The sequence below is a fragment of the Eptesicus fuscus genome, chromosome 7 (assembly GCF_027574615.1).
Source record: "Eptesicus fuscus isolate TK198812 chromosome 7, DD_ASM_mEF_20220401, whole genome shotgun sequence".
In the NCBI taxonomy this organism is placed as follows: Eukaryota; Metazoa; Chordata; class Mammalia; order Chiroptera; family Vespertilionidae; genus Eptesicus; species Eptesicus fuscus.
The window spans coordinates 106,978,417-107,002,483 of NC_072479.1; the positions used below are offsets into that span (position 1 = coordinate 106,978,417).

Consider the following 24,067-nt stretch of genomic DNA (forward strand, 5'->3'; position numbering starts at 1 on the left):
CAGGAGAGCAGCCGGAGAGGGGAGCGCGGGAGCATCTGCCGCGGGGACGGGGCTTGCGATGGAGGCCGCTGTGGGGTGGATGCCCGGGAGCCGCTGGGACGGGGCTTGCGATGGAGGCCGCTGTGGGGTGGATGCCCGGGAGCCGCTGGGAACCGGGGCTGGTGGGCTCGTCCTGGCCCCAGTGTTCCGGCCACGAGGCTGGGTTGAGTTTGGCTCCGGGACCTGACGTGGCTGCCCGCCTCCAGGTGGAGGCTCTCTGTGCAGAGGAGCCTGGACCTCGGCAGGCCCGCTGCTGCCACTGTGAGGACCCCGTGCTGGCACGCGGCTCCGCAGCTGCCAGGTCAGGCCACTGTGCCCAGCTGCGGGGCCTGCGGGGCCTGCGGGGCAGGGAACAGAGGCAGCGGCCCTGCCTCCTTGGCTTGTGGTTGCTGTGGGTGACGCTGCTGCGGACTTGGGCACAGGTCTCATGAGGACATGGTGTCATTTCTCGGGCACGCGCCCAGCAGTGGGATTGCTGCCACTCGGCAAGTCCACGTGTTACCATTTGGTGGACTGCACACTGCTGCCAGCGTGGCCGCCCCGTGGACATCCCCAGCCACGCAGGAGGGTCCAGTCTGGGCACCTGCTCCCACCCTCGCTGCCGCTTTCACTTTAAACGAGGGAAGTACACGCGTCCCTCACAGCTTTGGTGACCGCAACTGGCGCTTGCCTGGTCACTGGTGCGCTGTTTCTCTCCTCTCCTCGCTCCCGCGGGTGTCAGCCCTTCGCACGGGGATGTGTGCCGGTGCATCGCTCTGCGCGGAGGGCGGCCAGCCTGCTCCTGAGCCGTCGGATCCCTGGGGAGGGCGCTGGTTTGTCGCACAGCAGGCCGCACAGCTCTTCAGCACTCCATGGGGTGCTTGCTGAGCACAGGCACGGGGGGGGGGGGGGGGGGGGGGGGCGGTGGCTGTGGATGGCCGTGTGGAGGCGAGGGGCAAGCTCCCGACAGACCGCCCGCTGTTGAGGACGGCACTTCTAGCCTCTTGTCTTTGCAGCCGTCACTTGTGCTGAGCGCCCCTCCCTGCAGCACGCGGGGCTGGGCGGGTCTGCGTGCTCCATCCTGGACCCGCTTCCCGGAGGAGGCACTGGTGGGCTTGGGGGGCGTCTTACCTCCACCAGCTCCATTTGGCCCTCCGTTCCCGTGTCCGTGTGGGAGCCTTCTCCGTGTGTCCCGCCCGAGCTCGGCCTCGGAGCCCGCAGAGCCTGCTCGGGGCCGCAGGGTGGAAGGCAGGTGGGCTCCATTTCTGCGCCTGCAGGCTCAGCTGGGCACGTGGTCCCAGCATCCAGGTCCGGGCCGGGCGGAAGGAGGACGCACCGCCCCGCCCGGAGCCTGCGCTGCTCCCGGGCCTGCCCTCTGCTCTGGGCCGGGGCGCCTGGGCCTGTGCGTGGCTCCATCGGGCCACGTGAGCGGGGCGCGGCCACCCCACTCCTGGGTAACGCTGCTATGCCGTGTTCCCGCTAAGTCTCTTTCCGTGCGTGGCATTTGTGTTGTCCAGAGCACATCGTGTATGAAATTCTGCTTTGTGCCCTGTAGCGTAGGCTTGCCCTGCGTTGTTAAGGTCTCTTCTGCTCCTGCACGCAGCGTTCTGTGGAGGTGATGCAGCCTAATTCGTGAAGCCAGCCCACTGTTGTGCAATTTTGAGGTCCCCCGCCCCAGGGCATGATGTAATTTTTAAGCAAAGCCAGTATTTTTCAAACAGTGACTGTCATATTCCTCTTAACAATGTTAAACTCGATTTAAGAATGAGAAACATTGTTCCGTCACCCTGAGTTGCACAGTTAATCAGAGCATTACGTTTCAGTTTTCCTAACTATTCCACCGCGGTGAAAACGGAGAAGCACCCCCATCCCCCATTTAAATTCAGACTCAGTTCTGAGGGCCTTTGGACCCACACCTGCGGAGACGACGTGGGCGGGGCCCGTGGGAGGCGGGGTGACACGTGGGAAGGTGAGGGGTGTTTTATAATCGATGCTCGTTATCTGCATGTGTGCGGTCAGATTTGCTTTTCTGTGTCATTTTCTCTTAAAATTATTCCTTTGGAAATCAGCTGGAACGGGGCTGGAATAAACAATGCGTGTGCTTGCGAACATGAATATTTATTTGTATTTTCCTGTTTGTAAGTCAGAGTCTCAGAAGTAGGGGTTGTTTTTAAATGTGTTCATTTTGCCCGGAGAAGACCTTGCCGGTGCCGCCGTGCAGCCTGGAGCGCACTGGCGTCGTCCTTAGCGCACGCTGGCGAGGGAGGGAGGTGACCCGGGACCAAGCAGGGAGCCCTGTGAGCCCCGTGCCGGCCCGCCGCCGCTCTGACCGTGTCCGTGATCGGAGGAGAAAGTGGGCGGAGCGACAGGGAGGGAGAGCTGTTGCCAGTTTCTCATGATAAATCACAGAGAAATTGTTTCAACTTTCCTTGTTTGCATGTACGTTTTACCTCATTGGGAAGGCATTCAACATTTTTGCAAATGTCTTTTTAAGAAGGAGTGACACCCCACTTCCATCGGAGGTAGGAAAACTAGGCAGAAGCTCACCAAGGAGCCAGAAGGAAGACTGAGCCGAGCAGAAAGCAGCTGGACCCGGCCCACAGGTCCGGCCCCGCACAGCAGCTCCTCTCAGCGCAGGCGCCGGCCCCCGAGGCAGCCCTGCACGCGGGTGAAGGCATGCGCAGTATGTCCTCTGACCGCAGGGACTTTAAGTCGGACCCCAGTGAGTGAAGGAAAGTCGGAGAACTTGACAAATATTGAAAATTGTAGAACACACCCATAAGAAGCATTATGTTAGAGAGGAAAGTAGAAGGGAAACTAGAAATTACTTTGAAATGAGTGAACATAAAAACACAACGTACCACAACTTACAGGCTGCAGCTGCAGCGGTGCTCCGAGGGAAGTTTATAGTTGTCAGGGACTGTGCTCAAAAGAACATCTCAAATCATTGACTCTTCAGTTTCATGAACTAGAAAAAGGAAAACAGACTAAAGCGCAGACAGACAGCGGGAAGGAGATAAAGATGGTTCTTCAGAAGTCTCAGGAAAGTGGACAAGCCCTGACCTAGACTGACCCCGGAGGAAGGAGCACTCAGGTCCCTGACATCACGCGGGCGAGAAGGAGCAGCATGAGGGGGTGCAGGAGCAGCTCTCCGGGGGAGGTAGCGTAGTGGAAGGCGTCGCTCACGCCGGAAGACGCAGTGGCCCACTCGCCAGGCTGAGGCGCCCACGGGTTTGTCAGGCACCAGGCCGACCCCTCCGTGAAGGTGTGCCTTAGAGGTGACAGGCACTGGAAGGACTGCCTGTGCGTGAAGCAAGCTGCCTGCCCATGGTGCCCCCTCGAAGAGTCGGCGGCCCTGAGAGCAGAGACTGCGATTCCCTGAGGAAGGAGAAAAATTCCCCTCCGACAGAAACCCAGCCGGGGTCCCCCGCTTGCTGGCCTGTCCTCAGATCTCAGCCTTGCCAGTCCCCTAACTGGGAGCCTGTCCCTCACAGTAAGTCTCTCTCTCAGCATATGTGTGCACATGCCTGTCGGATCAACGCCTGTGTGGGCATATACGAGAGCAGTGCAGGTAAGAGGCCGAATGCGTAGTTTAAAGAGTTCCCACAGAGAAAAGCTTAGGCCAGACGACCTCACTGGTGAGTCCTGCCAAGCACTTAACAGAACCAGCAGCACTCCCTCACACATTCCTCCAAAAACAGGAGGTGGGATACTTTCAGTTTATTCTCCGAGGCCAGAGCTACCCGGTGCCACGGTGAGAAAAGACATCCCCAGGAAGGAAGACGCAGGGTAACGTGCCTTAGGACGATGACTTAACAGTCCACCTGAAGTAGCAGCACAGTAGGGTGAGGCATCACGACAGACGGGATGTATCCCAGGAATGCAAGGTTGGTTTAACATATGAAAACCCATGAATGCAGGACACTACGTCATTAACACAATAAGGGAATAAACACCACAAGATCATCTCAGTTGATGAGTATTTGACAAAACCTAACACGCCTTCATGGAAAAACAAACATTCAACAAACCAGGACTAGAAGAGCTTCCTCCTATAAAGAGTATCCGTGGAAAACTCATAATTAACATCGTACTGAATGGAGGACGGAAAGCTGTCCCCCAAGATGTCGGTCCTCGCCACCTCTGTTCAACGTGGCACTGGTTCCGGCCGGGGCGCCAAGCAGAGAGGAAGCGCAGGTGCCCAGCAGGGGAGCGAGGCGGGGATCCTGTATATTGGGAACCCAGAGGAACCGGGAGAACCATGAAGGCTAATACGCAACTGCAAGGTGGGAGGGTTCGAGACGCAGGCACTAAACCGGTTGTATTTTTCTGCACTTGCAGTGTACAGTCTGGAAACGAGATTGTGAAAACGACTCCATTTATAATAGCATCAAATGAATAAAACAGGCTGAAACCGGTTTGGCTCAGTGGATAGAGCGTCGGCCTGCGGACTGAAAAGTCCCGGGTTCGATTCCGGTCAAGGGCATGTACCTTGGTTGCGGGCACATCCCCAGTAGGTGAGCGCCTTGCTGGTGAGTGCCAGGAGTCGGATGGACGGCGCAGGGCGTGGCGTCAGGGGGACCGCTGGGTGGCTGGCCCTTTACCAGGTGTACCAGTTAATAATGCGGATTTTTTCAATAGATGGAGTTACACATACGTGTATGTGATTGGATATGTGTGCTGTTTTGTTGTGTTGACAACAAGCTTCAAAACTTCGTATGTCAAATTTGCTGAAGGTGTTAACATCATAGATATTTTTATGCTTAAAAATGTCGAATTTTGTGCCAAAAAGCATTTGCGGGAAGTTTTAATTCATTATTTTGAAGAAAAAGTTATCGTATACTTCGGGAAGCTTATGGTGAACATGCTCCATCTCAAGATACCTGTGAACGCTGGTTTAAACGCTTTAAAAGTGGTGATTTCGATGTGAAAGACAAAGAACATCCAGGTCAACCGAAAAAGTTTGAAGACCAACAATACAAGCATTACTGGATGAAGATGCATGTCAAACTCAAAAACAACTTGCAGAAAGATTAAACGTTGCTCAGCAAACAATTTCCGATCATTTACAAGCCATGGAGAGATTTTAAAGGAAGGAAAGTGGGTGCCACATGGAAAACCGAAAAGTCATCAGTAAAATGCTGCTTCAATGGCACGAAAGAAAGCCTTTTTTGCATCGAATTGTGACTGGCGATGAAAAGTGGATTTATTTGGAGAATCCCAAACGCACAAAATCATGGGTTGATCCAGGTCAACCATCAACATCGACTACAAGGCCAAATTGATTCGGAAAGAAGACAATGCTCTGCGTTTGGTGGGATGAGGAAGGTGTGGTGTATATGAGCTTCTAAAACCAGGTGAAACTGTTAATACTGATCACTACCGACAACAAATAATCAATTTGAACCACGCTTTGGTCGTGAAATGACCAGAATGGGCCAGAGGACACGGCAAAGTAATTTTGCTTCATGATGACACACCATCACACACTTCAAAACCAGTTAAAGACACGTTAAAAGATCTTGCCTGGGAAGTATGAACCCACCCGCCGTATTCACCAGACCTTGCTCCTTCGGATGACCACTTGTTCCGATCGATGGCACCCGCACTTTCTGAGCAGCACTTCAAAACGTACGAAGAAGTGGAAAATAGGGTCATATATTGGGACGGTATCCACAAATTACCTGAAAGATGGGGAAATGTGTAGCTAGTGATGGACATTACTTTGAATTCAGCACTTTGATGTTTCTCTTGAAATGACCGTGCTTTCTTTGATTACAAATCCGCATTATTAACTGGTTAATAGTTAATCCGCATTATTAACCGGTGCGCCTGGTACAGCTCTGCCCGTGCCTGGCTCCAGGCCGGACTCATCGGGCTCTCTCTTCCTGGAGCCTCCCGCCCTCAGGCAGCCTGGGCCTTCCCCGGGGGAGGCCAGCGCTGTGGCCTCTCCATCCAGCGCGGCCAGCGTGTCGTGGCGCCGCTTGGGGCTGTTGGGCGCCACTCCAGGCCTTTCAAGCCCGCACCGTCAGGAAAGGCCGTCAGTGCTGGCGTGACTGGATCGTAACAGTGACGCAGTGTGACCAGGAGAGAGGCTGTGAGAGGTTCCTTCTGGGCAGCGGCCCCCCAGCGTTCAGTGAGCCCCAGGCTGGCGAGGCCCCGCCCTCACCCCTGGAATGCACTAGCACGCGCCGCCGGGGCGTGGCAGGAGGCTGCGATGGGTGGAGGGAAGGTGCCACAGTCCGCCCGAGTCCTGCCTGTCCCTGTTGTCAGTTCTCGCGTGTAAGTGCCTGCGGTCAGCATCCTCTCCTCTCGGCTCTGCTGCAGCCCCGCCCAGGCGGGGGCAGGGCTCGGGACACTGAGCCCTGGAGGGGAGGAGGCGGCATCCCAGCAGCCCCCACGGGTCGGCGTCAGTGCCTTCATCCTCATTCACCTGGGCCCCCGTGACACGGCCCCTGCCCGTGAGGGTCTGATGGAGACACACTGAGTGGAATAAGCAGTGTCTTCACATTTTTTTGGCATAAATGATAAAAATGCTTCCGAATGTGACAGCCTATTGAGATGGAAATGCCTGGCCCGGGAAGGTGGAGGGACCCCCCCCGGGGTCCAGGGAGCTTTCGGACCAGGGTTGGCAGCGAAGGGGTTACTCTGCAGTGTTTTATTGAACCACAAAAGCCTATTTATAACCCATGTCAGGAGCAATTAAACTGATTGATGATTAAGAAAGTTTAATAGTTGACTAATAAGATGCGGTCTTGACAGCCATTTCTCCTCATTTGGAAGCACGTTTATGCGTTAATAACAGTGTGAGGGATGGGCCGCGGGACCTGCTGTGGGTGATTGCGCGCCGCGACACGGCGCTCCGTCTAGTGTTACGCCGTGTGTTCCTTATGAAAAATTAAAATGCCAATTATGGTTTTTTGATTTATTATCGAAGTGGCTTGTTAATGTTGACTTACTGCAAGCAGGGTTAATTAGTACCTATCGATGTATCTGATTAAAGCACACTGAGTGGGGTCGCGTGAGGAAGGTCAGGCAGCATGAGCTACTTCCCAGCCGCGCCCGCCGGCGGCAGAACTCTCCTTGCCCCTGCGTCCGCGAGGAGGCGGCCCCGCACTGACCGGCCGTGCGTGCTCTGGGCGGCGCTGCCCGCAGCAGCCCTGCCCGCCCTGCCACGGGCGGTGGGCGGCGGCAGTTGTCATCTCTAAGAGCCGTTTCTTATCTCCGTGAAGAGCGAATGGATGGTTAAAACCTTCTTTTTGGAAATAAGCAGAGATGTTACAAAGTAGGGAACACGAATGAATAATAAACTTAAAAAGAAAAACCCCAGCTCGGTCACTAATAATGGAAATGCAAATTGAGCCAATAACGCAGTTCTGTTTTTATCTGTCAAATTAGGGGAGATGAAAAAGGACGACCCTCAGTGCTGCCAGGTGAGGAGATTGGCACCCCGCAATGGAAGGGGCTCGCGCTGCCCGGGAGGCCAGCGCCTTCTCGTGCTCCTGGGGCGGGCGGCCCTCAGAGGCGGCTCTGGTGTGAGCCCGCACCGGCCCGGGCCGGCACAGGGGAGCTCCAGCCCGTGGGGGCGCTGGTTTCAGGCAGCCGTACACGGGATTCCGTAAACATACTTCCCAGGTGTGACAGCGACCGGCCGTAAATAAAAGCAGTAGGACCTCTCGCCTACACCTCAGTGCTGGCTGATCACACAGTGTCTGTGGCCCGGCCGGTGGCCCAGTGGCTGAGTGTGACCTGTGAACCAGGTCTCGGTTTGATTCCTGGTCAGGGCACAGGCCCGGGTTGTGGGCGCGATCCCCAGTGTGGGGCGTGCAGGAGGCAGCCGATCCATGATGCTCTCTCATCATTGGTGTTTCTCTCTCTCCCGCTCCCTTCCTCTCTGACATCAATAAAAAGAAAAAAAAAGTGTGTGTGCGCATGAATGTCATCCGCTGAATTCTCCCCCCGCTCCCCCCCCCAGCTCAGTGCTGGAGTGCCCCCTGCGCCTCAGAACGTGGCTGTATTTGGGTAATTACAGGGTGACTGAGGCACCTGAGGTCACGAGGGTGGGCCTGGTCCAGCGGGACTGTGGTCCACATGAGAGGAGATCAGCAGACACACACGGCTTGTGAGAAATCCCTGGGAGAGGCATGCTTCACGCCGTGTCCCACGCAGGACCCGGGGCCTGGCTTGCACTTTGCAGCCCACACAGTAGGACCACACAGCACAGGGCCCTGGCGCTCTGAGGGGTGAGGAGGGCGCACCCTGCCCGCGGGAGGGGACGGCGGGAGGTCACGGTCTTGGTGCTGGTGGGGCTCTCGCAGGTGGTGCAGACACGCAGCCCTTCCGGGCCCGGTGACGGGGTGACTGCGGGCGGCCTGCTCGGCCACCTCTGCTGGCCTCCGGCAGGCCTGCCTCAGCCTCCCTCTCCAGCCCAGCGCTCTTCTGCACACAGAGGTCTCCCTGCGCGCTCATGGCGGCATCAGTGTTTCAACAGAGCATTTCTGTGAACCAACACGCCCATCACCGCCCGTCAGAACCAAAGATCCAGGCACGAGGGCCATCGCAGGGGCACAAGCATCCGTCCCTCGCTGCGCCCGCTGCTGTCCTGTCCCAGGGGCCTCGAGCACCTGTCCGGGAGGACAGCGCGGCGTCGGCACGGCTCCTGTCCAGTCAGTGCCCACTGCCCTGCCGCGCTGTATCGCTCGCGAGCTCCGCCGTCCGCGCCTGCTTGTGTCAGGCGGGGTTTGGTCCTTCATTGGGGTCTCTTGCGGGGTCGGGAAGCTGCAGTCGGGGCAGCCGCATGGTGCCATCCTGCCTGGCGGGCAGAGCGCAGCCCTGGCTTGGTCCTCCCACCCGCGGATTGTGCGCCCGCACCGGTGGCGGCAGGATTCCAGCCCCTGCCGCACCCGGGAGCTGTGCGGTGGCCCGTCTGTGACCTGGGGTTGGACGTCATTTACATCAGAATTAAACATTTCGCGCAAATCCAGTTTCATCACAACGCAGTTGTTTTGCTGAGCCAGAGTTTCACGAATTGACAGCCTTGGATGGCGGCCGCCCTCCCCCACGACTGTCTGCCGACCTGAAGTCCGTGTGATGAAGGCCTCAGCGCTCCGTCAGGAACTGCCAGGCGCCCACCTTCTACCCGCCGAGGGGGCGGGCGGGAGACGAGGCTGCAGCGCGGTTCCGGCTGCTCGTGAGGACGGGGACGCTGGTGAGCACCATGACGCTGCCGATGCCGCGGGGCGACTGGCATGGCCCGCACAGCTGCCTCCCCTCCTTCACCTCCTGCTCCTCCGGGGCGGGCACTCACGAGGGCTGTGCCCGAGGCGTGCCCCGGAAGCCCTCGAGGTCCTGGGCACGGCTTACCCTGGTGTTCCCGCGCCCGGTCCCAGGCTGCCGTCTGGCTCACCACGAGGGGACGTCGCTGTGCCAGGCCTTGTCCCCGCCAGCACCCTGCTCCCAGTGAGGTGCTCTCTGCCGGCCGCCAGGTCCTGGGCAGCGAGCCCCCTTGGGCGGCCCGGCGCTATTGCCACGTGACGGGGGATGGAGGAATTGGTCTTTCATTAGTGAAGTCACACTTTCCAGGCTTGTGTCTGCCCAGGGAGATGAGTGGGCGCTGGCTCAGCCCGCCCTGTCTCAGGCGCAGTGAGACCCAGGCAGAGGGCGTGGCTCTGATTTCAGGGGGACGTTGGCACCTGGCGGTGCCCTCCCTGGCCAGTGCCCAGCTGCAGGCCTGGCCTGCCGGGGGCTTCTCAGCAGGGTTCAGATGAGTGGGCCCCGCAGGAGGCGGCACCCAGAACGCCAGGCTGCGCTCTGCCCATGGGTGGTGGCCGCTGTGCCCCTGCCTGGGCCTCTCCTGGGTCTCTGCCCTTCACCACAGCGGCCTTGGTGCTGCCCGCCAGCTGCCTGCTCCTGTGCCCACTGACCGCTCCTGCCTTCCTGTGCTTCCCTGGGCGTGGCAGGCCTCCGAGTTAACCGCCTTCACTGCATCACGTCGAGAGTAGCAAGTGGCCGCGTGAGAAATGACTCGAACAGACCGCCCACATTCCCGTGGGTAAAATAATGAGCCAGCTGCGCATGCGGAGGAATCATCGAGGCTCCCCGCCGCCTGGGAGCAGCCGCGTCCCGCGGACCTGGCCGCGTGGCCCCACCCCTGTGCACCGGGCAGCTCCGTCCTGGACGGCTTTTCTCCACGGTGACCTTTTACCTCGGGAGGAAGCATCTGAGAGCCTGGAAGGGCCTCTGACGGAGGCTTCTGTGACTGCTGCTGACCCAGCCCTGGAGTTGGGCGCCACCCAGCTGCTCCCGCTGGTGGGGTGCGGAGTGAGTCCGCAGGAACGCCTCCCAGCGAGGCCACCGCCTGAGGAGGCCGCCTCTATGTCTGTGAACCGGACCTGGCCCAGGAAAGCCTTACGCTGGGTGGGTGGGTCTGGTGGGTGGGGGAGGCCCAGGTGCCTCTGGGAGACTCCAGCCCACAGCTGTGACCAGGGAGCTAACACCGCCCACCGAGGCTGCCCGCGGGCCTCCAGGCAGGGCCTTGGCGCGGGCGGCGGAGCACACAGCCTGGGTCCGAGGAGTAACCCCTCTGCCCTCCCCTCCCTCACGTCCCCGGGACGCGCTGACACCTAACATTTACGTTTTCAGTTTTAAAGTTGTTTTCCTTGCAAAGATGCCTTGCACAATTGCAAAGTAAAACAGAAGCAAATTAAATTAAAAAACAGGATATACCATTTTTTAGATCCTTTGAGTATCATGCTGGATGGTAGCATTTTTTATAAGGATCTGAAATTAGTTTGTCCAAACGTCGGCCATCTCAGTGAGGCATCTGTTTTGCGTCTTTTGACTTTTAAATGGTGTTTCCTCGTCAGGTTTCATACTCGAGGGACATCCGTGGGGTCTCGTAGCCTCTCGCAGACGCCTGCCTTCTTGGATCTTTGCTTGTCAATCCGGGGATTTACCTGCCGTGGCTTTGAAACCTCTCACCTTGGAAATGGGCTTTAGAGGATTATCACTGAGCGCGTGTGGAATATCTTAGCATCGGGACTTTAAAGTGTTACGGAGAACTTCCGGACCTCTGTTAGGAATAAGTAATCCGTGTAGGTTTTCTCATTAGAACGTGCATTGCCTGAGAAGCAACCATTTGTAATATATTAATTATGTTAATTAATTGGAGAAGATTCAGAATATTAATTACCTGCGTCTGATTAGGTATTAAAATTGAGAAGCGCTCAGCGATGAGGGGGAAGAGACGTGACTCACCTCCTGAGATCAAGAGAAATGGGCCTGGCGAGGTGACAGCAGGACGGCCGCCTCCGCTCCCGCGTGTCCTTATCCCGTGTCCGTGTCCTGTGTCGTGGTCCCCGGCTAACTCCGTGTCTTTCCCACGCTCTGCAGAGGAGGAGGACGTGGACATCGCCGACGTGTCCCGCGTGCCCGCGGACGTGCTGCGCAACGTGGAGGCCGACACGTACTGGTGCATGAGCCGGCTGCTGGACGGCATCCAGGTGAGCCAGGCTGCGGGCGCCCTCCCCCAGGCTCACTTTGCCCCACGTGCGGTCCGCAGGGAGGGGCCGAGAGTGGTGCACAGGGAGGGCTCGGTGGGGTAAGGCCGGACGGCAGGCCTGGGACTGGGGCGGGTGTGGACGCTGCAGAGCGTCCCTCGGGTACAGCGTGTGCGTCAGCCGCTGCAGAGGGTGCCCCGGGGAGAGCAGGGACAGCCTGTCACGGCCGCCAGCGCTGGCGCAGGGAGCCCGTGGAGAGGTTCATGCTCCACAGGCCAGCTCCCTGGGCGCTCGGGACCCTCCCAAACCAGCTGAGACGTGGGAGCCTGGGCCAGCCCGGACCTCACCTCCATCTCGGCTGGAAAAGGGTCCAGGGGCTGCCCTGTGTTGGGGAAGGTGCCGCCAGGCGGCCCCGGGCCCTGACTGGGCCTGTTGGTGCAGCCAGCGTGGCGGGAGCAGCGTGCCTGGCGCCCAGCGTGGGCGGGGAGGGTGAACGAGCAGGCCTGCCCCCGCCTCTGCGTGCGCCGAGTCCTGCTCGGCGGGGAGAGTCTGGGAGCTGGGCCCGGAGCCCCAGTCGATACATTGACCGCTCCTGAAGCCTCGCACGAGGTTATTAAACAGAATGTCAGGTGCCGGCGGCTGCAGCAGAGGGTTCATTAAGAATGAGTCACTGAGCAGCAGCTTAAAAACGAAAATGGAAAAAGACTCAATTTACAGCAGCGTCGAGAAACGTAAAATCCATGCTGTTGCCCCGATGAATAGTTCATTCCTCTTAATTACCAAGCAGTCTCCTCGACGGGCCTCTGCCCCCTGGCCCGGCCTGGCCGTCCGGCCCGGCTCTGGCATGGCGTTTCTGTGTCGTCCGTGTGCCTGTCCTCTTGGCACGAGTCATCTTTCCTGGGTCAGTCCCTGAGGGCCTGGCTGGGTCGTGCTGTCGGAGCACAGTCCGTTTTCACACAGAAAACAGCCAGGCCCCATCGGTGGTGCTGTCTGCACAGCCGACAGCAGTGTGCGTGGTCCGGCATGGTGCTTTCTGCGGCAGCGGCCCTGTCACAGCCTGCTTTTGAGAATGTCTCCCTCATGCTTAACCAGTGCTCCCCGCTGAGCAGAGCCTTCTGTTGATGACGTGAACTCGCCGTTCCTCGTCTCCTGTGTCCTGCTGACAGGCCCGCTGCCCAGGCGCTCCTGCTCTCTTCCAGGAGCTGTGTCGTGGCCGCTTTCCTGTCGCTGTCACTCAGGTCGGCCTGACAGGTCCTGCTCGTGTGACAGCAGGTGGGAGGTGCCGCCCTCCGGGGCTCTTAGAGACTCAGTGCCAGGCTGGTACCGAGGCCGGTCACAGGCACCCGTGCCGGGCCCAGCCCAGACCGCGGCTCCAGGGAAAGGCCGGTGTTCAGGACCCACCGCGCTGTTGCGCTGCGCCCAGCGAGCTGATCCTACCCGTCAGGGACGGTGGCGCCTCCCTACGGCCAAGCGCCCGAGCCGGCCTCACCCGGCCTCGCCCGGCTGCCTGTCGCTGAGCCCACGCTGTCAGGGAGGGAATGAAGGCTGACTCCCCGGCCCGGCCCCCACCCCGAGCCCCAAGGCCACCCGCGCCGGCCCGGGCTCTTCCGGACACTGGCCTTCCTTCCTCTCACTCACGTGCAGGCTCTCAGGCGCCTTTCTCCCCTCATGGTTTGGGTTCTACGACAGCTGCCTGCCCTCCCTGGGTTTCCAGCAAATCGAGAAACAGAACAGTGGCAGATGGAGACCAAGGAGTAGCTTGTTCTCCTCAGTGAGAAGGTTGAACGCTGTCTTCGTGTGAGAGCAGTAAACCGGCCAGCTGAGCCCCAGGATGGTGCTCACCCCCTCAGAGCCAGCGCGGGCCGGGCGGGCCGTCCCTGGGCAGCAGAGCCTTTGGGGAGCAGCGCCCCAGGGCACAGCCTTCCTGGGGAACAGCCCCCTCAGTTGGAAGGAGGGTGACCCTCCCGGTCAGCAATGCACGAGGTGCCTTTCGGGTGGACGTTCTGGGGATGGAGGTGCGGGAGTGGCGCCAACTGTGTTCCCCCCGTTTAGAAGCAGCCCCCACGTTTGGGGGTGCTGCCCCCCAGCTACTCCAGCTGGTTGTGGTTCCCGCGAGGCCCCTGGTCAGCCAGGGGCGTGGCCTCCTCGGAGCGGCGAGGAGGGCCTCGGCCTCGGGATGGCTGCCTCAGTGCCCCTGCCCTTGAGCGCTCGCCTGGGGCTGCGAGCGGGTGTGCCTCTGAGTGCGTCAGCCATCGAACCGCTCCCGCCTCGGCCCAGGCTGCCAGGCCACTCCGTCCCTTCCTCCTCCTCCGTGACTGTGCCCGTGTCCACCAGCTCCCAGCAGCCCCACCACCCGGTCCGGGGGCCGCACAGGAGCTTCCAGCGCAGACGCCACCTGTGGGTCCCTCTCCCGCTCCCTGCTCTCCAGCCGGAAAGGAGCCTTCACGGCCAGCCCCTGCGCTCAGACCCAAACCCAGCGTGCCTCCCAGTGAGAGGCCATGGACGCCCCAGCCCCGTCCTCACGGGCTCTGTCTCAGCGAGAGGGCCTTTGAGGTCTCCCCGGATGCACACAGTTCCTCAGCGCCCCGAGTCCTGTCCAGCACCGAGCCTCTGGCCCCCTCACTGCTCAGGAGGTCAGTGTGTCGCAGCCACCCCGGCCAGGCAGGCCCCGTGGCCACCCCCCGGGAGAGCCCGCCCTGCACACCCAGGATCACGAGGGCTGTGCAGAGACGGGCGTTGGAGCCCCGAGCCGTCCCCGGGATCCGCTGGGAGAAATCTCCCGGAGAGCAGTGGCGCCTGAGCCCGGACACTTCGGTTTCTGGAGGAACGGTCCCGTTGCCTCGCAGGCGTTCCTGGTTCGGCGGCGGCGGCGCCCGCTCTGGCTGGGAAGCGTGCATGTGCCCGTGTCCGTGCCCGAGTGGAGTGGCCGTGTTAGACGCAGAGCGTGTGCCCCGGGAAACCTGCAGACCAGCCGGTGGCGCTGTGAGTGACCCCCGGGCCACACGCTCCCTCGTCCCGCCTCCAGGTTTGGGATCTCCTGGTCCCTGGGCATGTCCCTCAGAGCAGCGACCTGCGTGGTCGGTCACCACGTGAGGTCCAGACGGCCCCCACTTCCCTCCTGGGCCCTGATGCCGAGTGAGAAGGGGCGGCCGCCCAAGCGCTGCGCGCACCCCTGCCCATCACGGGAGGCCGGCAGCCCTCGTGCCCGTCTGCGTGCGGGCCTCTGCTGTCGCCCATGTGGGCAGCAGGCGCCCCCCTGTCTGCAGCGGGGGTGGGGGACGTCCGGCCCGTGGGCTGAGGAAGGCCCGCGCCATCGTGGGCCTGGCCCTCCCAAGGCAGTGGGGGCGAGCTAGTGAAACGTTGGACCAAAGCTGAGGGTAGGTGTGAGTTGACGCCTGTGTGCGGCCTCTGAGGGAGGTTGTAAGGCCCCCATGGCCCTGGCAGAGAACCGGGACCTTCTCTGTCAGAGATGCACCCAGGCTTGCTGGCCCGGTCGCGGAGGAAGCCGGCTGTGACTGAGCGAGGCCTCGGCTCAGTTTCTCGTCAGCTTGTTCCCTGAAAACCCCGGAGTCAGCCCCGCCCCGGGCGCCGCCCGGTGTGAACGAGCCACTCGCGTCATGTTGTGGCCCAGGTTGAGTGGGCACGGGCAGCCACGCGCCGGGCAGCGGGAGAGCGGCTTCCGCGGGCGCTGGCCCATCAGGCTCTGGCTGGCCGGGCCCCTTCTGCGAAGCACCGGGGCCTGCCGGCCATGGCGAGCGTCGGTCCCAGCCCGCGGCCGCGGCGGGGAAGACATGTCCAACGGCGGGAGCAGGTCCCCAGGGTGGGCGTGGGCAGTGGGGATACTCTTCGGCTCCCCGTCACCACTGGCGCGTGCAGGTCCATTCCCGCAGGAGGCCAGCTGCCGCCTCGTTCTGAGCGTGCCCGAGCGCCGGCTGAGCCGTGGCCGTGGCCGTGGTGTGGGGCAGCTGGGGGACGGGGTGCCGCTGCCCTCGAGCCGAGCTGGGCTCTGGGTGGTGGCAGTGCCGGGCGTGGGACCCCTGTTTCCCAGGCCTCGGAGGGGACCTGGCAGGCAGCCCCGTTCTCCCAGGCACAGACGAGGCGGGAGCCGAGGAGGTCACAGCTCCCGGCCAGCTCCGTCTGACCGGAGGCCCCCGGTGCCTAAACTGGTGCTCCTGTCCCCGTCTGTGTCGTCACCCGCGTTCAGGGGAGTGGCCACACGCTCGCTCTCCCCGGGCAGGGACCGTGCCGTTGGCCCTCGGCTTGTTGGCGTGACGAGGCACTGCCAGCGCCGGGCCGGTCGCCATCCCCCGTGGCCGCGCCGAGCGCCGCCTGCTTCCAGAGGCACTTCCGGAAGCGAGCCGCACCCCCGGCCCGAGTGCTCCCTGTGGGCGCGTCCCCCCCTCGAGGGGCACTGCGCTCGCCGCCCCTGGGATGGTGCTGCCTCCGACGTCAGCGGGCGGACTGGACCTCCTGGGAGTCGCCCTCGCCGGCACTGCCAGGGCGTGTGCAGCCTGGCACGCGGGCACGCGTGTGTCCCCCTGCGCCCCCTCTGGACCGCTGCGTGGCTGTGTGTGTGACGGTCGCTGTTTTCTTCCCTCAGGACAACTACACCTTCGCCCAGCCCGGGATCCAGATGAAAGTGAGGATGCTGGAGGAGCTCGTGGGCCGCATCGATGGTGAGCCAGCGCCCGGGCCTCTGCGGGTGGGCGGGAGGTGGCTGTGGCACCTGGGACTCTGCCCCTCACGGGGGGCAGGAGGCTCCTCGCCCAGCCCGGGCTCCACTGGGACAGGGCAGCGTGCGTCCCCGAGGCCACCCCTGGGGCAGGGCAGCATGGGTCCCCGAGGCCACCCCTGGGACAGGGCAGCATGGGTCCCCGAGGCCACCCCTGGGGCGGGGCAGCGTGCGTCCCCGAGGCCACCCCTGGGACAGGGCAGCGTGCGTCCCCGAGGCCACCCCTGGGGCGGGGCAGCGTGCGTCCCCGAGGCCACCCCTGGGGTGGGGCAGCGTGTGTCCCCGAGGCCCCCCTGGGGCAGCAGCACCCCCCCCCCCTTGAGGGACAGAACCAGAAGGCGGTCCTGTGAGAGAGTCGGGAGTTGCGAGTGGGCAGCCCTCACTCTGGAGCCGGGCTGCCTCCGCCTGGCGAGGTGCGTGCTCCCGGTCCCTGGGCCTCCGCTCCCTCCCGGGCGCTCACTGCCGTCAGGGATGCTGGCGAGGTTTCCCACGGGCCCAGTCAGTTACCGGGTCTGGAAATGATACCTCCCACGTCACGGAGAAATTAGCGTGTGCTCAGGCCGTCTTAGGCTGTGCTTGCTGTGTAAGCGGGTCTGCGCAAGGCTGTCCCCTGCACCCCTGGAATAACCCTGCTCTGCTGGCCGTCGTCGTGTGGGAGCGGGGTTTGGTGAAGTGGCGTGGACAGAGGATGCTGCCCGCCGAGCGCTCTCCTGCTAGTTGGTTGACTTGGTGCACAGAGTGACAGGAGGCAGAACCAGGCGGCGACGTGTGACAGCAGCGGCCAGCGAGGTCCGGAGGAGGGGTGGTTGTCCATGAAGAGCCCGCGTGAGCGTGACCACAGGCTCCCTGAACGCACGGGAAGTGTGCTCTGCTGACCCGTGGCCGTGGGCCTGCGCCCAGCCTGCCTCCGTGCTCGCCGTCCCCGCGCCCTCCGGGGGCGCCGTCCCCCGCAGACAGCCGCAGTGCGAGTCCGCACAGGCCCGGCTCGGGGCCCGGAGCGTTGGTTGGCGTAGCCGATGGAGCGCACAGGGGAGACGCCTTTCCTCCTCGGCGGAGCCTGGTGTCACCGTGTGTGACGTGTGTGACGGCTGCGCTTGGCCCCACTGCGTTCCCTGCGCCCCGGAAGCTGCCGCCCATTCGGCGCTCGCGCTGCTGCTCGGCCTCTGTTCCCGCCGCCGTTCCCCACGCAGCGCAGCCGTGCGCGTTCCTGTTCCTTTCGTGTTGGTTGCGCAGAGCTCGTCTCTGATTGGCTGTGTGCCCCCCCCCCCCCTGCAGTTTCTGACGGTTCCAGCTCTTCCTGTTCTTCGCTTTGCGAGGCGGGTGGTGATGGCACCTCCTCAGCGGGGTCCTCCTGCCTCGTGTCCCGGAGGCAGCGTCTGTGTGCGTGGAGCGCGGAGCCGGGGTTGTGCCGCGTGCTGGGCTGCCATTGGGAATCCTCGGCCGGCTCTGCCCATGGCGATGGCCGACGGCCATGCCTGGCGCCCGTGGCGGGGGTGTGGCTCGGCCGTGTGGCCTGGCCGGGCAGCGAAGGGCCCTGTGTGGCATCGGCTCCCTGGCAGGCTGCTCTGTCTGGCCCCAGGGATTCCCGTCAGCGTGGAGGCCGTGACCGCGCCCAGGGAGGCCGAGGGTGGCGGCAATGTCACTAATAAACTTCCGCCTTCCCCCTGATGGGAACACCGCGTGCTGGTGGGGAGCAGCCCCGTGCCTGGGGGCCCTGCGGCCCGCACCCCGTTCCTGGGCTTTGGACTCAGGTTGGGGCGACCTTAACGAGGTCTCGCTGGGAGCCGCCCTGACAGTGGCCTGAGGTCACAGGGGCTCAATCTCTTAAGACGGAGCTCACTGCGGGAGGCCGGTGACAGACGCGCTCTTTCGCCAGCGGGAGGTCTGTCGGACCGAGGAGGGGCGCGGCGGGCATGGAGAACGCGCCACACGCCACGTGAGAACCACAGCTCCCCTCCCGTGCCCCCCAGACCCCGCTGCTGCGTGAACACTGGTGGGAGCCATCTCACGTGAGACTCACGCGCCTCCCTCCTCCGGGACCGTGGCCTCTGGGGCTTCCCGGGGTCTCCCACTCACAGGCCGGCGTGCAGGGCGCGGCGACGCTCTCTCTGCGGCAAGGCCACGTGCTGGGCTGGCCTCAGGCAGGTTCATCCCCAGCTGCCGGCCTTGGGCTCACAGGCCTGGGGTGCGGCTCGGAGCCTCAGGACCCACGGCTCACCTGTCCCCCCCCCCCTCGCAGAGCCCAGTCCCAGGGGCTCCCACTGTCACCTGAGGGCCTCGGTCAGGCCTGTGGCCCCCCATCAGCAAGGGCAGCGTGTGCTGGAATAGCGGCTGTGACCTGTGGCCCTCCCTGCGTCCCTGCTCCCTCCCAGGCCCTGCGCCCACCCCGTGCTTCCTGCCCCGTCTGAGCTGGTTTCCAGGTTCCCTCCCCTGAGCGGGTGGACAGGGGCTTGTTTTCCAACAACTGAGGGGTCATTCCCCACCCTCGCCAGGACTGGCCTTCGGGGAGGACGAGGGCGCAGGGCGCAGGTTGGGCGTCAGCGGGTGTGCTGGCTGGAGTGGAGCTGCGAGGACATCATGTCTGTTAGACACGGCGCGGAGCGGTGGCCGTGGGCGCCGCACTCCAGGCCTGCCCGGCCCCGTCGTAAAGCCCCTGCTCAGGGCAGTGGCCTCTGAGGTGGCCCGGCCTCCCTCCTCCCCGCTGTCCTCCTCCTCCCCTCCCTCCTTCCTCCTCCCTCCTCCCTGCTGTCCTCCTCCCCGCCATTCTCCTTCCCAGCCTCCCTCCTCCCCGCTGTCCTCCTCCTCCCCGACCCCTCCTCCCAGCCTTCCCCCTCCCTGCCCCCCTCCCCCTTAACCCCCTCTCCCTTAACCCCCTTCTCTGCCTCCCTCCCCATCTCCCTCCTCCCAGCCCGCTGTGGCCTGGGACGCCTCATGCTCAGTGAGGGCCCAGCGAGGGCCCAGCCCCGGCGGTGCGGGAGGCTCTGTCTCTGCACCTGTGGCCTGTCCTTCCCGGGCCCTCAGCACACGGCAGGGCCTGCTCTGGGCGCCTGCGCGGCGGGAGGGCGAGGGCTGTCCCCAGCTCCAGACAGAGCGGCTTCTCCTTCAGGTGACCCTCGCCCAGGCCGTGCTCAGGTCTTATTGCCGCCGAGACTCCTTAGCTGACCAGGGAGACTGCCAAGTGCAGCCGTTCCCCTCGACCTTCGGAGAAGGCAGCTGCCCTCGGCTGTGAAACGGCTCCCCGGCGGTGGTGCCGTCAGACAGCCATCAGTGCTCTGGCTGGTCGGGCTCCTCCGGCCCCACCTCGTGGGGAGGGCCGAGGGCCGCAGGCGGAGCTCCTCCAGGAGAGGAAGGGTGGGTCTTGGCTCAGGGGCAGGTGCCAGTGGACGTTGGGCGGTGACGCGAGCCTCGTGGGCACGTAGCGAGCTGCTTCCCAGGCTCCTCGCTTCTCCTCGGGGAGGCAGAGCTGGCCCTGCCGGCCGCGCCTTCTGCTGTCCCTCGCCCGGGAGCCCCACTGCGGTCGCCTGCCCGCGCCTCCCACCTCTCTCTTACCGTGTTTGCTTGCCACGTGTGGGACTTCCTTTGGGAGGGAACTTTCCTCAGGGCGGCCCCGGGGCCCGGCGAGGAGGGCGGGTCTGTGCCTCGGAGGTGAGGAGGGCGGTGCCGGGCGGCCTTAGCCCCTCCCTCCGGTCAGTGGGCAGCACGCACCTGCTTCGCGGGGCAGCCCCCTTCTCAGGTCACCGTGATCACGGGGTCACTGCTCCTGGAACGGCCCCCCAGGGTTCCATAGGGTCCCCGCAGCCTCTCAGCTGGTTGCTGACCGCTCCCGGCAGGGGCCTGGGCGGGGCGCGGGGACTCAGGCTGTGAGTCCCACTGCAGCCGCGAGGACGCGCGCTTGTCCCCGATGGGAGGCTGTGCGCCAGGGACATGCGGCTGGTAAACCTGGCCCTCCTCAGAGGCCCAGCCGTCCTCCCGGGCCCCAAACCTGGAGGCCAGAGGCACCTGCCTAGGGCCCGAGGCCATGCCCGCTTGGCACTCAGCGGCTGGGTCTGGAGCACTTCCGGGTGAGGTGGAAGTCGTCCTTGCGAGCTGGCGAGCTCCCCTCTCTCAGTCCCTCCACCTCCAGCCTGGTCTGCGAGGAGAGGGCCTCTGCCAGTGCGCGGCTATCCGTGTCCTGCTGGGGTGAGGTGTGGGCTTCCCCCGGGCCCCTGGTGGCGTTTGAATGGGTGGTTCAGAGGGGGGCGCAGGCGCGGTGGGCGCCGGCGAGGGCTCCTGACAGCGGCCTGTCTGTCCCGCAGAGCAAGTGCACCGGCACCTGGAGCAGCACGAGGTGCGGTACCTGCAGTTCGCCTTCCGCTGGATGAACAACCTGCTGATGAGGGAGGTGCCCCTGCGCTGCACCATCCGCCTGTGGGACACCTACCAGGTGAGCTCCGCACCCGCTCGGCTGCGCGCGGCCCTGCGGTGAGCGCCCGCCGTGCTCGAGCCGCGGCCCTGCGGGCCCATTTCTAAGGCCTCGTCGTCTGAGTCACGTGAAGCAGGGGACGCTTCTGCGGTCGGGTCTGCAGCTGCGTTTCCCTCCAGCCGGCGAGCACCCGGGGATGGCGGGAAAGCTCGTGATGCGGCTGGTCTGAGCCACGTCTGCCAGGACACGCACGCTCACGCCGTCTGCGCTCCCAGTTGCTTATGTTAGATTTTAAAAACGTGCTGACGGTCAGTGCAGCGTGACGTTCCCCCTCCACCGATCCTGATGGAGCCCATTGCTCAGGAGGCTGCGTTTTTGGAACAAACCACCTCTGTTCCCGAGGGTCTCATCGCTAACCTAGCCCTTTCCATTTCGGTGGCGATGATTGCTGAAGGCCAGGCTGCGGTGACTCGCGGACAGCAGGTGCCGTCGGCGGCGGGAATGCCTCCCAGGAGGCTGTGCCCGCTCCTAACGCGAGAGCAGCATCCTGCCTCGGTGACGGGCGGGGCCAGGGGGCTGCCTGCAAAGACAGAGCCGGAGCTGCTTTGTGCGGCCCCGGTGTCGCAGGGGGGGTGGGTGGCGTGGAGAGGGTGGGAGGCCGGGCCTGAGGCGGCCAGAAGGGTCTCAGCCCTCCCTTCCTCCTCGTGGAGGCGGCCTTGGCCTGGACGACGGTTCTTCCCAGGGGACCGGGCACGCTGGCTGCTGGCCTGCAGGGCCCCTTCGCCACCTGTTTCCACGGGTCTCCTTCCGCCGCCGCCTGTGCCCGGCCCTGCCTGCTCCCCGCGGCTTCCCTCCGCGCTGTTTGGTCCTGAGGATGCTCGCTGCGGACATCTGCCGAGTCAGGAGGTTGCACCGACCCGACTTGGCTTGGAGCTTCTGGGTTCTCGGCAGCCGCAGCTTTTCTGGGCGCTGGCATTGCTGGGACAGACGGCCTTTGCTCAGCCTGAGGCGGCGCCCGGCCTGTGCTGCTGGCCAGGCCTCGTCCCGTAACCGCGGCCTGTCCGCCACGGCCCGCTCCTGCCCTGCCCTCGCGCAGCGCCGAGCGCATGGAGCGCTGTCCGTTACGGTCAATGGGGTGTGAAGTGCATCGCGCTTTGAGGAGCCAGAGAATGGACTGTGCGTCCAGGCCCCTCCCCACTCGCTGAGACACCTCTGGGTGTTCACGTTTACGTGCTGGCGGGGCTGCTTCATGGAGTTAATCTTCTTGGAATTAACTGTTGTCGTGAGCGGACTCATCTGTACCACGGACTCATTCCTGAACGGATGTCCCTGGTCATAAACCCTCTCGTATCTTAAAAATCGGGGCATTTTACTTTACAGGCCGCGAACCATGAAATTAATTGTATTGCGTCATTTGGCAATGAAAGGACATAGCAATCAGAGGATGGGGCTCGGTGGTCACTCTGCCCTAACCCAGGGTTTCTTAGCTGGGCCCCTGCAGGCACCTGGGGGCGTGCCCACGGTCCTGGATAAGCCCCAGACGAGGTAGCGCATGGAAGTGAGCAAGGTGCGTCATCACAGCATGAAAATGGCACGAAAGCGTACGAACAACCAGAAATTGCCCAGCAGCAGGGCGGTGGCCCTGTTCCCCGGGCTGTGCGTGACCTGTCCCGGAAGTGGTCCTGGTGTGGCTTGGGGGGGGGGCGGGGCGGGCCGCAGAGTGGGCCGTCCAGCCCCAGGGCCTCAGCTGCAGGAGATGGTTCCCAGGCCTCCACACGGCCCGGCTGCCCTGTGGTGGCTGAGGATGCATCCTGGTCTCCCTGCTCCTGCCCCAGCTGCTCCCTCCTGGTCTCCCTGCTCCTGCCCCAGCTGCTCCCTCCTGGTCTCCCCGCTCCTGCCCCAGCTGCTCCCTCCTGGTCTCCCCGCTCCTGCCCCAGCTGCTCCCTCCTGGTCTCCCCGCTCCTGCCCCAGCTGCTCCCTCCTGGTCTCCCTGCTCCTGCCCCAGCTGCTCCCTCCTGGTCTCCCTGCTCCTGCCCCAGGTGCTCCCTCCTGTCTCCCTGCTCCTGCCCCAGCTGCTCCCTCCTGGTCTCCCTGCTCCTGCCCCAGGTGCTCCCTCCTGGTCTCCCTGCTCCTGCCCCAGCTGCTCCCTCCTATCTCCCTGCTCCTGCCCCAGGTGCTTCCTCCTGGTCTCCCTGCTCCGGTTCCATGTTCTTCCTCCCTGACGCTTGCTTCTCTTCCTTGTCAGCTGTTCCCTGACGTGCTTGGTCTCTGTAAACTCGTCCTGAGCGGTTCACTGTTGCTGATGCATTTGTAAATGGGGTCGTGTTCTCGGGTCCTCTTCCGTGGTCGTTGTCAGTGCCGAGGAGCTGGTTTTGTACATGTTCTTACTCGGCACCTTCGCTGACTGCTCATCCAAAGGAGAGGAAATGATCTGAGAGCTCACTGCTCCGCTTGTTCACAGCAGCATTATTCACAGAGGCCGCGACGTGGGGGCCACTGAGTGTCCGTCAGTGACGGCTGGGTGAATACACACACACACACACACACACACACACACACACACACACGAGTGTCATTCAGGTAAAGAAGGAAACCTGTGCATGTGGCCGGGGCCTTGGGAGGGAGAGAGAGGAGAGGGGAGGCAGCCTGGTCCGGTGGGGAAGGAGGAGGGAACTGGCTGAACTGGAAGTGCGTCAGGGAAGTCTGGGAGAGTCCAGAGCAGCTGTGCAATGGAAGGTTACTTCCTTTTAACTCATTAAAACTTAAATGGCCCAGGCCCCAGGGCCAGGGTGGGAGGGGAGTGCCCTGCTGGGAGGAGGTGCCCGCCCTCCAGGGAAGGAGCGTTTCCTCCAGCAGGGAGCCCTGCAGGGTGGCTTCATTCGGCCCAGCCCAGCGGTTATTCCGCTCCTTCCCGTGGGGTCCAGAGGCCTTGCGCCAGATTTAGACGCGGCCACTGCCCCGGCCCGGAGGGCGTCTCAGGCACACTCTGCGGGCCGCTGTCAGTCACCGACAGGAAGCGGGGAGCTCATCGGCCTCGGCTTCGATCTGGTCACTCACCGTCCTCTGGGGCGCCCCCACCCGAGGCAGGGCCCCGCACACGAGGCTCCGAGCACCCAGGCCCCGGCACCCACCACGTGAGAGAGGTGGCACCGGCCGTCAGTCTGTAGGGCGTTTCCCCCAGCGACGCTCCGAACTGCCCGCCTGTGCCCAGCGCTGGGTGCTGTCGGTCAGGAAAGGGTGCGCCTGGACACTTCCCGGAAGCGTGGGCGCTGGTCTGCTTGGGCTCCGGCAGCGCCGCATCTGCCGCTAGCTGGGCACCGCCCGCACGGCTGTGGGCAGGCCGCTCTGGAGCGCACCGTGGGGTCTGCTGGGCGTCAGCAAGGCGTCTCTGGTGCACGGCTGGCAGGAGGCTCCCGC

General features: G+C 63.3%; 1 protein-coding gene across 1 annotated transcript in view; it reads left to right on the plus strand.

Annotated features, from left to right (window-relative positions):
* The window catches only part of TBC1D22A (TBC1 domain family member 22A), a 130,356-nt gene that overhangs the window by 86,597 nt on the left and 19,692 nt on the right, over nucleotides 1–24,067 (plus strand). The window contains 3 exon segments of the mRNA XM_054719651.1: nucleotides 11,410–11,519; nucleotides 16,117–16,192; nucleotides 20,544–20,671. Coding sequence (XP_054575626.1) covers nucleotides 11,410–11,519; nucleotides 16,117–16,192; nucleotides 20,544–20,671 — 314 coding nt within the window.